Source organism: Petaurus breviceps, unplaced genomic scaffold, assembly GCF_028583685.1.
Source record: "Petaurus breviceps papuanus isolate PSGF00001 unplaced genomic scaffold, PetGlider_PUasm1.0 138, whole genome shotgun sequence".
Classification (NCBI taxonomy): domain Eukaryota; kingdom Metazoa; phylum Chordata; class Mammalia; order Diprotodontia; family Petauridae; genus Petaurus; species Petaurus breviceps.
In genome coordinates, this window is record NW_027185694.1 from 22,718,405 (window position 1) to 22,730,476 (window position 12,072).

General features: G+C 34.7%; 1 protein-coding gene across 2 annotated transcripts in view; it reads left to right on the forward strand.

Moving 5' to 3' along the window:
* RAB11FIP3 (RAB11 family interacting protein 3) overlaps positions 1-12,072 on the forward strand; it is a 172,284-nt gene that overhangs the window by 116,205 nt on the left and 44,007 nt on the right. For both annotated transcript variants that reach the window (XM_069107918.1, XM_069107925.1), the window contains exon 5: positions 8,131-8,304. In XM_069107918.1, coding sequence (XP_068964019.1) covers positions 8,131-8,304 — 174 coding nt within the window. The remainder of the gene's footprint in view (positions 1-8,130; positions 8,305-12,072) is intronic.

Sequence of the window (12,072 nt, forward strand, 5' to 3'; positions counted from 1 at the left end):
ATGTAGGCAAAAAGAGAAACATACCTTTTGGGTGTGTTCCCACACTTAGGATGAAAGGGAGAGATTTCAGTTCAGCAAATATTTATCAAATGCAGTCTATGGCCAATGTACTTTGCCAGGCAATAAGAAACAAAAATGAAATAAGACCTCTCTTCTGCCCTCAAAGGGCTTACAGTGTAGTAAGGAATATCTTCTAGGAGCTTCTTAGAATCACTCAGAATCTTCTTAGAGGCCTCAAGTAGGGAACCCCTCCCCAACTCTCAGCTAGTAGCCAACTTTGTATGTTGTCTCTGACATAGTCATAAAGTCTAAGAGCTTATGTTTGGCAGGGAGGGAGGGAAAGAAGTTTGCAGACTATAGAGCATAAAAGAAGACTTGGATTTATTTGCTGCAGTTAGTACTAGGAAAAACTGTGTGTCATAATAGTACTTCTAGGGGCTAAGGAGTTACTATTTTGATCTGCTAAGATGTTCCCTTTCTGTAATTAAGATTCTGCCATTCCATCTAGTGCAAATATTAACCTTCCTGGTAACTTACATCTAATTAGTGTCTGGCACATATTTGCTGCTTAATAAATGCTTATTTGTTGATTGTTGGATGGCAAACCTGACATATAAGTTAAATAGATTTCCTGTTAGAACTTGCTACCATCCAGCCTATACGAACAATTTGATGTTTATGTAACATATTGGAAGACTTGTAGGGACTATTAGGTTAATAGAATACTGTGGTCTTAAACCTTCTACTAAAGTCCTACTTCATGCCTCATTGTAGCATGTAGGTGATTTAGGGTTCCTGATGGCTATGCCAGAGATTTGTAAATTCTTGTCAGGTCCTGTAAAGTTGGAAAGACTTCAATAGGAGATTAGCAATGGGATGTTTATTTAGCAAACCTTACTGCCAGAAAGTTGGTCATGAGGTGATTATTTTTTAGATATGGCGTTTTGTGAGACAATCTGCTGAGGTGTGAAAGGGTTGTGATCTGAATCAATGGAAAAAGCAAATGATAGATATTTTTTGCAGGTTAGTTTTTATTTCTCTTAATCATAAACTTAACTTTGCAGTCTAGGCAGACCTGTGGAAGGAAAAGGGAAATGTAATCCAAAAAGAATTGCAACAAACGGGAGCACAAGGATCGTAGGGCATGAGAACAGACAAGGTTTAAGGGTGTTCTCCCTGGCTCCAGAGGAATGTTTTGATGATTAAGACAAAAAATAAAGCAAACAAACAAAAAAACTCACAGGAGTTGTCTACAGTAAACAGTAATGATCTTTTTTCTGGTCTTGCCATCTCAGGACCTGAAATGATCCATGGCTTCCATGATGTTTTTGCCTTCCCTCACCTGGCCTCAGGCCACATCCTTGCCAGCCAACCAATCAGTCTTAACCGTATAGAGGAAAAACTATGAGCCGTTTCTGTTGGGCACACCCTTTGCCAAATGCCAGGTCAAGTGTTCTTCAGGATGAAGTTCTCATCAACAAATTTCTTCCCATAGATGAACTTGCCAACAGTGTCATTATGACACGTGAAGTCACAACCCTGACATTTGAACCCAGGAATGATTTTGAGAAAGCATGTTCCCTTGTAACCATAGCACTTACTTCCATTGCTCAGAGCATGGAAACTTTCTACTATCTTGGAACATTGTCTACAGTTAGCTGAAAAGTATTTCAGTCCAGGGGCTCATTATGGTTGTTGGTGTTGAAATACACAGTGAGGTTGGCCATGGCCATTGATAGCTAGGCTGGAAACTGGGGTTGACAGCATAAGCAGTGGATTAGAGTCCATTTCTGGTAGAGCGAACAAAGCTGAGGGCTCCCAGTGGGGTCATCTGCAAAGTCTGAAATCATGGCAGAGAGCAGAGCACAGTGGAAGGAGTACCAGATTTGGGTTTAAAGAACCTGGGTTTAAATCCCAGCTCTGCTTCTTGCACTTGTGTGACCTTGAACAAGGCTCTTTTTCTTTTTGGAGGCTTTAGTTTTCTTGTCCACAAAATGAGGAGGGTTGTACTAGGTAATCTCTAGGGTTCCTTCACATTCTAAATCTAAGATCATGTGAGCCAGTGAAGTATAATCTTGAAATTTATTAGTTCAGTGCTGAAAATGATAGTTTAATGGAAGAGAAATTTCTTTGAAGAAAAAAGAAAGGTAAGAAAAGGAAAAAATCTTTTTTTGTTTGATTTTTAGTAGAGGAAAGATAGAGTGCTATCTTGGACTTCTTAGCCCAAGAGTGTCCTATAGGAATGTTACCAATTAGTGGTACTTAGATTATTTACAAAAACAAAATTAACTGTGCTTTTCTTTACTGAAAATATATAGTTTCATAATGATCAGTTCTCAGAATGTAATTACCCACTGAGCAAGACCACAAGAAAGTTCTGGTTTTAAGTAAGCAAGCCATTAAAATATATGACAGAATCCTGAGAATATTTCTCTTTTTTTTGGAATCATCATCATAAAACCTCATTTATCTGAAAACTGATCCTTAAAAGGTATACTCTGTATTTTAGCTTGGTTAGTGATAAGGAAGAAGTACTTTTGTAAGGTAAGAGAAATAATAAGCAAATATAACAAGGTAAGAAACTGATGCTAAAGGTTTTGGCTTCCTGAATTGTAATTTTCTAATTTGTTATCTTTAAAACACTTTAACAAAATTCTACAGCTCAAATGGTCTTTCTGTTAAATAATGGAATAGAATTAAGCAAATCATTTGTTAGAGACTTTATGAGAGAAAGGACTCTGTCCTAAGTATAAATCTTCCCACATACCAATGCAATTCTTTTCATATATTAGGCACTATATGAAAAAGGTGTGTTGAATTCATTTGAAGAGAAGATGAAAGAAGAATCCCAGAATCTCAGAATACGAAATCACTCATACAGTGAAGTATTAGAAGAAATCATAAAAAGCCATTTAGTCCAACTCATTCCTGGGGAACCCCTTCTATTCCTAAAAAGTGGTTATCAGTCAGTTTCCTCTTAAGGGACCCCAATAAAGGGAAACCTACCAAAAGCAGAAGTAGCCCATTCAACTGTAGGTCACTGAAATTGTTAGGAAGTTTTTCCTTATGTTATACAAAAATCTATTTTTCTGTAATTTCTATCCATTGCTACTAGTTTTGCCTTTTGGAACCAAGCAAAATAAATTCAATTGCTTTTCCTTACAGTAGTCTTTCAGACACTTGAACACAGCTGTCATATTCTCCCTAAGTCTTCTCTATACCAGGCTAATTAAGCATCTCCACTTCTTTCCAATAATCATATGGTGTAACTTCGGGTTCCTTCATGATCTTGGTTGCCCTCCATTGGACATGCCTCAGCTTCTCAATGTTCTTCCAAAAATATGATGCCCTAAATAGGTGTAGTCTGCCAGAGCCTGAAATTTATACCCCCTTAAATTTGATCATTATGTGATATAGTAGAAAGAGGGTTTGGTGTGAGGATCTGAGTTCAAATTCCTTATTATTCTTGTATTCTTGGTCAAGTCACTTAACCTTGTTAAGTCTTAATTTCCTCATCTATAAAATGAGGGATTGGATTAGACCACCTCTCCCTTCCAGTTCAAAATCAGTGATTTAAAATTTGAGTTTATTTTGAGACATTTATGAATTTTGAAACTTACTTAAAATACAGCCAGTGGCTTCTGTTGTAAAGATTATTCAATTCAAATGAAAATAGAATTTTAAAAATCACTTTTAGATTCTCATTTGTTTCTTAAAGATTTTGTAGATATCATTTTGAACAAATTTTTCATGACAATGGTTTGGAAATTTGCCACCTTAGTGAGATTGTTAGATTGCAACCCAACATTATGTGATTTTCCATAAATTTCTGGGGGAAGTCTTGGAACAAAAACTAGTCCCTCTCAAGAAGTAAATGATCTTTGATTTTCTTTATAGAAACTCTGAAGTCATAACCTTTCAAGTTTGAATTTGATCCTGTGAAATTTCCACCCAACCTCTTTTCAAAATTATAGCATTAGAGAGTTGGAAGAGCACTCAGTGGCCACGTAATCCAACTTCTGCACAAAAGGAATCTCTCCTGTCATTTCATTGGCAAGTGGGGAAAAAAAAAATATATATATATATATATATATATATATATATATTCTTGAACATGGGTATTCTGTCCCCCTGAGTATTCTGCAGAACAAATGTGCCTAATTGTTTTAACTGATCCTCACAGGAGATAAATCCAAGGTCCTTTACCATGCTGGTTCTTCTCTTCTGGATACTCTGCTGTTAATCAATGTTCTTCTTAAATCATAGTGCCGCAGGCTAAACACAGCCCTCCAGATAAGGTCTGACCAAGTCAGAATACAGTGAGACCATCACCTCTCTATTCCTCGGAGTTATGTCAAGTAATGATTTTATTCCTCAGCATTTTTAAAATCAAATACTAACCTTTTATATATATTTACTCATTCTGGGCCGCTAGGTGGCCCAGTGGATAGAGCACCGGACATTTAGTTATTCTGCAGTTTTGTATTCTTTTCCACTTACACATATCTTTCTTTTTTTCAATACCAGACAGTTCTGATAAGCACTGCTTTACAATATTATAGTATTAGTCTCTCTTTACAGTTTTCTTTGTCATAATTCTTCTTGATACTTTGATTATCTATTTTTCCAAATAAATTTTATTATGACTAATTCTGTGAATTAACCAAGTATTACATTAAATATGTACATTAATTTGTGAGATGTTGACATTTTTATTAGTAGTTGAACTAGCATTTATATAATTCTGTAAGACTTGTATTTTACATATATCATTTGATCCTCATGACCATATTCTGCTACTGCTATCCCCGTTTTGTACATAAGGAGACCAAGACTGGGGCAGAGGGTAAGTGACTTGTCCAGGATCACACAATATCTGACCCAGGATTCAAACTGATGCCTTCCTGTCTCCAAGTCAGCACTGTATCTACTGCCCCATGTAGCTGTCTCCTAATCTAGCCATGAACAGGGAACTAGTCCTTCATTTGTTCAACTCTTCCCTGATTTCTGTCAAAAATCATTTTTAAATTGTCTTAGTATATATTTCTCATACATCCTGATAAGTTAATGCCCAAATACTTGATGTATTTTGTAATTACCATAAAGTGCATCTCTCTCTCAATTTTTATTGAATCTTACTGGTGTTTTATAGGAATGTAGATGACTTTGTGGGTTTATTTTATATCCTTGTACTTTATTAAAGTAATTTGCTACTGCCAAAAAATTTGGGGGTATTAAAGTGGACATGCCTGTTTAACAGAAAGGTTCTAGTGTTTCTCATATTTAATAATAGTTCATGGATTTAAGTACATATTTGCCATATTATAGAAAGACCCTTCTATTTTTACATTTTAAAATTATCTATTAACATAAATGAATTCTTTTTATCAGTATCTTTCCACTTAATTATATGATCATATAGTCTTTATTTTTCCTTTCTTTCAGTTGTTTTTGTTGTTCAAAATCTTTATTTTACATGATCAAGTCCATCTTTTTCTCCAATAATTTTTTCCATAAGTAAAAATATCATTCCTCCTAATCATTCTTCTGAGACAAATACATTACTTCCCTTTTGTTCCAGTTTTTTAAGTTTTAAAAATAAAAAAATTAATATTATATTTAAAAAGTGTTAAGGAAGAGAATCATTCAGTAAGAATGATTGGGAAAACTGATAGCTATGTATATGGCCAAAAAAAAAAGGTTTAGACTTATACCTCACAACATATGCTATATTAACCTCTAACTAGATCAGTGATCTATCTGTGTAAAATTTGCATTTATTTTGTATATATTTTGCATTCAAGGCAGTAAGGCATACTGTGTAGGAAGCCATCTTTAGAGCTAAAAAAACTGGATTCCAGTCCTGTCAAAGCTATAGAGACTGTGTGACGCTGGGCAGCTTGTTGGTTCCATCAGGCAAGTCTCTAAAAGGAGAAATTACAGAACAGCTACAGATCAGCATTGGTAGAGGGCATTTCCTCATCAGGAATTTGCTATGCTAATGAACCCCAAAGTCTAGACCAAAAAAAAGTATAGGGCAGCTGGGTGGCTGAGTGAGTAGAGCACCAGCCCTGGAGTCAGGAAGACCTGAGTTAAAATCTGGCCTCAGACACTTAACTAGCTGTGTGACCTTGGGCAAGTCACTTAACCCCATTTGCCTTGCCTTACCTCCTCAACAAAAAAAGGGGGGGGGGGAAAGTAGTTTCTTTTTATTTATCTGTGTACATGTTGTTTTACCCCAGTAAAACATAAGCTCCTTAAAGGCAGGACCTGTTTCCATTTTTTTCTTTGTATTCCTAATACCTGGCATAGTGTTTAACAAAAGTAGGAGCTTCATGAACACTTGAACTGAATTGTTGTTAGGGTTAGAGAGTTCTCCAATCAATCACTAGGATCAAGCCCAAGCAGCCTTCTTGGTGTTCCCCCATGATGCTCTGTCTCCTGGCTCTGTTCTTCCCCATGTCTGGAATAAATTCCCCTTTGAAATCTACCCCCTTAACCAAAGACAAGAATTTTTGTTTCCTTCAAAACTACTCAAGTGCCACCTTCACAAAGCAACCTTTTCAAATCTTCCTAGCTCCTAGTGCTTACTCCTCCAGCCCCTTCAAAGAACTTGTATTCATTTTCTCTATATTTTTACAAATACTTATTAATGTATGTAAGTGTACATAAATTATACATAAATAGCTCTCTGGTAGAGGGGGGAGCTCTTAAGGGTAGGAACCATGCATTTTTTCCTTTGTATCTCTAGTGCCTAGTATTATGGCTGGCATATAGTAGACGCTTAATAAATTGATTAATCTAATAACCTTAATAAAAAGAAATGATCCATAAATATACATCTACATTAATAAAGAACACTAAACCTAGTTTCTGGGCTATGCCACAGACCAGCTGTCTGATTTGAGGAAAATTATCTAACATTTCTTTACATCTGCTCCCTCATCCAGTAAGTGGGATACCAGCACCTAGCCTATAATGTCCAAGATCCCTTCCTGCTCCAAATTTGTGATTCTTTGGCGATAATTATGCAAAAGAAATAAAAATTCAAAGGTGGACCAACTTCATTGACTTGGAAAATAAGCTCCAAACAAAAATGTTTTTTTGTTTTTGTCCTTTGTTAATTCATTTAGACTTTTGCTGTTGAATGCTAAAGACTTTTACCCAAGAATTTATTCCTTATTTTATATGGTTATTTCATTATTTCTTTTGGTAGTTACTATTTATCAGTGAAAATTTTATAAAAGACTGCATTCTTGAAAAGGTTGGGAAATACTGTCTTACTAAATACTCATTTATATTGGCATACTTGACAATTCTTTTCAGGAACTAGCATGTTTCAAAATAAAAGCTTAATCTTAACAAAAGGAAATAACATGTTTAAGTGGAATGTTTTTCTCTGACCTTTGCTGTTAGAACGAAGCACTTTGTTCTTTTGTTAACACTGAGGACAGCACATTATTAGATAAGGATCTTGGACTACAGAGACAGTTTGGAGTCAGGTGAAAATTGAATTTTTAATAGTATTGTTCATAACATTTTAAATGTGATCATATTCTGATCCATTATTTCTTTATTCAAGCAAAGGTTTTGAAGTACTAGAAGTTAATCGAACATAACCTTTTAATTTAATAATAGTACATTTTTAAAAGACAATGGAAACATTTTAAGTCATGTTCAGTGATGGTGTAAACACAGCTGCATAATTTGTAACCTTCTCTCTATTCCATTGGTAGCCTTGAACAAGTATCGAACCCACTGTAGTTCTGTCAGATCTTTTAAAAATTGTTTCAATTAGAATGACCTTTATGATGATATTGTGTATTTTCAGAGCTTCGAAGATTTCAAAGCTTAACTTTACCTGGTAGAGGTATTAAAAGGGTAATTATATTAGGCAACATTGTACAATAAATGAAAAGCACACTGAGTAGACAGTTAAAAACCTAGCTCCTCTGTCCTAAGCAAGTTTTCTGTGTCCATGTCTATTGCTTGACCTTACCATATTCAGTGACCATATTCTGCCTCTTAAATTCAGTCTTAAGAAGCCCAAGTTCTTCTAGCACTTGTTCCAATAGGGCTCCTTGTCAGAATGGTAATGCTTCCTTGTATTTTTACTCTTTGCTCTTTTAGATCCCACCCACGTGACCTATCCTTGAGCTCTGACCTGAACAACCACTCCATCGTTACCGTGATCAGTGGGGAGGAGCATTTTGAAGATTATGGAGAAGGGAATGAGGCGGAATTGTTTTCTGATAACTTGTGTAATGGAGAAGCCAGCTTTAGCAGTTCTTTTCTTTCTCCCAGGTAAAAGCATGTCAGTAGTGGTGTTGTGCTTTTGTATTTCCTCAACTCTATTGTCTTTCATCACCAGAGATGCCTTTACGTTTTTGGTTTGTAGCAGGGGGGGAAAGACCCAAAGGTAGAATAATGTCACCAATCTTTTGAAATATTGTTATTAACCTGAGCAAAAGTTGACAGAAAGGTTACTCATCCAGTTCTATCTACAGATTTATATAAAATTTTCAGGCTTAAATATAGTAACCTAGGATTTTACTACTTTGAAACAATGTATTTATAAATTCCTAATCTTTAGTTGTATTATAACTGTATACCAAAGAGCCACTTTGGTTTTTGTCTGCTAGTTTCATAAGATTCTTTGGGTTTAGTAGCATTGTATGGGCTCTTCCATTCCCATTTTCTATTATCATTTCTGACCATGAACCTTATTTCTGATACTTTTAATATTACAGGAATGAGTCTTCAAAAGTTTATGATTAGTAGTCCTTAAGTAATATATGTATATCATATATATGTATGTGTATTTTATAATATGGACACAACTGTCTTTGAAGACTTTATATATATATAACTAAAAATCACTCTTTTTTGGACGAAATAAGGAGTTCTAACATTTCATGTTAAAAGTCATTGTCATAGGTACTCAGCTCTTATTACTATTTGTAATAAACTTTGTAACTTTCCAGTTGAAGAAAGTGCAATGAAATTATTTGTGATGTAATTGGTATGTTTATAAGATAGTAGCATGTCCATAAGAATCAGTTCTCCCTTCAGAATTCCCTTCCTTCTGTGTTTTTGGTAACAGGAGCACTTTATGCCTTAAACAAAATAAAAATTTTGAGGTAGGATTTTGAACCATGACTGCCCAAGATTTTTTTATAATGCTGTTTGGCAGGGCAAATATTATTCCCAGGTCCTAAAATGAACCAGATCTAAAACCTGAAATTCAGCACTTTGTATCATTTCCTATTTACTTTTCATGAAACTTCCTTGGTATTTAAAAAATAATAAATTTGTATTGCTAGCTTTCTGTTTTTCCCTCACCTTAAAAGGAATGTCCTGCTATCCAGTAATCCATTTCCCTAGAAGTATATCTCTTAAAATGGATTCTAGAAGAATAGGGTTAGAATTATGAGTATTGTTGTTAAATGTTCTCTGTTAGAAAATTGTGTATCTACCAAAAATTTGTAAAACTAGGAAAAAATATACAAAAAGAACCTCCAGCCCACTCTTCACAGACTTGGTATTAATCTCATCAAAATCTCCTTAGCAAATAGACACTGGCCTCATCCTTTAAAGAACACTTTATACAGGCTTGGAAGTTCAGTCCTGTGTTGCTCTTCTGGTTACAACACCGAGGGTTAAGTGACTTGCACAAAGCAAGGCAGTGACAGAGCTGGGCGGACTTGGGATTTTGAGGAATCAGGAAGCTCCTCCTTCCACTTGTTAGAAGTGGCAGGAACTTGAAAACTGCTTTATTGCCTCTCCTTTTCTCTGTATAAAAGCTTTTTTTTCCAGGTTTTGTAACCTGAGAAGAGAAACTGAGCAGTAGTAGAATAGCATGCTTAATTAAGGAATTTTAACCTCAAAGTCACACAGTAGCTACTGTATCAATGTTTAGATATTTTAACTAAGAACAAGATTTTGTACATTTTAAAAAGAAAACCTTTAAGTATTTTAAATTGGATGTATCGAGTCATGATCATGTTAAACAAAAATAAGCATAGGACAATGTAATGGGATAGATTATTACTTCAGGCCATAAATAGAATAAATGTTATAGGTTTTGTTTCTCTATTATTGTTTGCTTTCTATATATAGTGCTTTCTATAGAGTCCAGTACAAAACCCTTGAGTCTTAGAATGATCAGGGACATAAACTGAAGAATTCATATATAAGTCTCTTAAGTTTTTCTCTGGTTACTTTTCACATTTTTATGCATTTTTGTCCTATTTGGGTACACAAGAAATGCCAATTATTTGCACATATAATGTTATTTGTAAGAAAAATGAAAGCTTTTCTCACTTGACCTTAGCTCATAAGTGCTAGAAAGACAAATTTTAAATTAATACTTGGAAATGGAAGGGATGTCAGTATCCTAAGAGAAGGAAAGAAAATTTAGCTCTAATACATAATTTTACTAGACTTTTGGTTTTCAGGGTACCAGAGTTGTATAAGAACTTGAAAGTCTACTTTCTGCCCTTTCATGATAAGAAATACCCACTGGGGCGACTAGGTGGCGCATTGAGTTAAGCACCGGCCCTGGAGTCAGGAGGACCCGAGTTTGGTTCTGGCCTAAGACACTTAACACCCACACAAAAATACTAGCCGTGTAACCTTGGGCAAGTTACTTAACCTCAATTGCCCTCCAAAAAAAAAGAAAAGAAATACCCACCTTTTTCATGGAGATATTTGTGATATCATAGGGACTTGTGACAACCCCTCCCCCCCATGAATATAATGAGTATTTTCATCACTCCCTTAAGTTGTTTCTATGTATAATGATTTTAAAAATGAAACTGAGGTGGCGGCCAGGTAGCACAGCGAGTAACGGCACTGGCTCCAGTGTCAGGATGATCTGGGGATCGCATCCGGGCTCAGATACTTAGCACCACACCCAGAAATAACTGGCCATGTAACCTTGAGCAAGTTACTTAACCCCGATTGCTTTAAAAATAATAATAATAATAAAATAAAATGAAACTGAGTTAAGAATTTGAATGGTAAAATTAGTACAGATTTTTAAAATTGCTTTTATTGTGATAGTTCTAATTAGTTTGGGTTTTTTTTTTAATGTACATTCTAGTTTAGAAATATCTGGAACAGATAAATTTTAACTTATTTTTTCCTGTGCTGTGTTACATTAGGGGTTTAGAGATTTTTCTTGAAATAATATTTTCACTTTTTACTGCTGAAATAGTATTCCTGTTATCATAGTGTTGCTGTAATATGTTTCCTTTTAGAGAACACTAGAAGTTATTATTTTCTGTCACATTTAAAACAAAACAATGCAGTATGGTCAAGATTTCATGTCTTACCTATTTTAATGCATGTGCATTTTAAACATTACTTTCTTCTACTGTATATTTTATGAGTGTATAAAACAATTTGTATAATTTCATTTAGCTTATATGACTAAGAGAACTCAAGTATCCTGTAGAATATGCTACTGTTTTGATAGTCAATCTCTATTTGTGTACTCTACTTCCTATCCTATTGTGTGATCTTTCCTTTTTTTTTTGTTTAGGTATAACTTCTATATGAAACTATATTTCAGTATTAACTATCATTTATATTAAGCTTGTGGCTTCCAAAAGGTATTGTGTTTGAAGATAACCCAGATATACTCTATTATAGTCCTCATTGCTCATTAACAAATGGTTATCAGCATACTCTATAAAATTGAAAATTCAGTTAAAATTCAACCACGGGCAATTAGCATATGATTCATAGAAATAAAACACTGATTTTTAAAAATTTAATGTAATTGAATTGGCAAAACAGTCCCTTATAGACCTCTAATATTATTGATTTATAAATAACTATTGAAATAGTTGTAAAGTTGATTCCAGAAGATTCATGATTAAACAGACCACCTCTGTGATTAAACTCTTCTGACAGAGACGCAATGAACTCAAGAGTACAAAGTGAGACATGTTTTGGACGTGGTCAATATCAGGAATTTGTTTCGCTTGCCTATACATGTTTGTGATAAAAGTTTTCCTTTTCTTTCTTTCTTTCTTTCTTTCTTTCTTTCTTTCTTTCTTTCTTTCT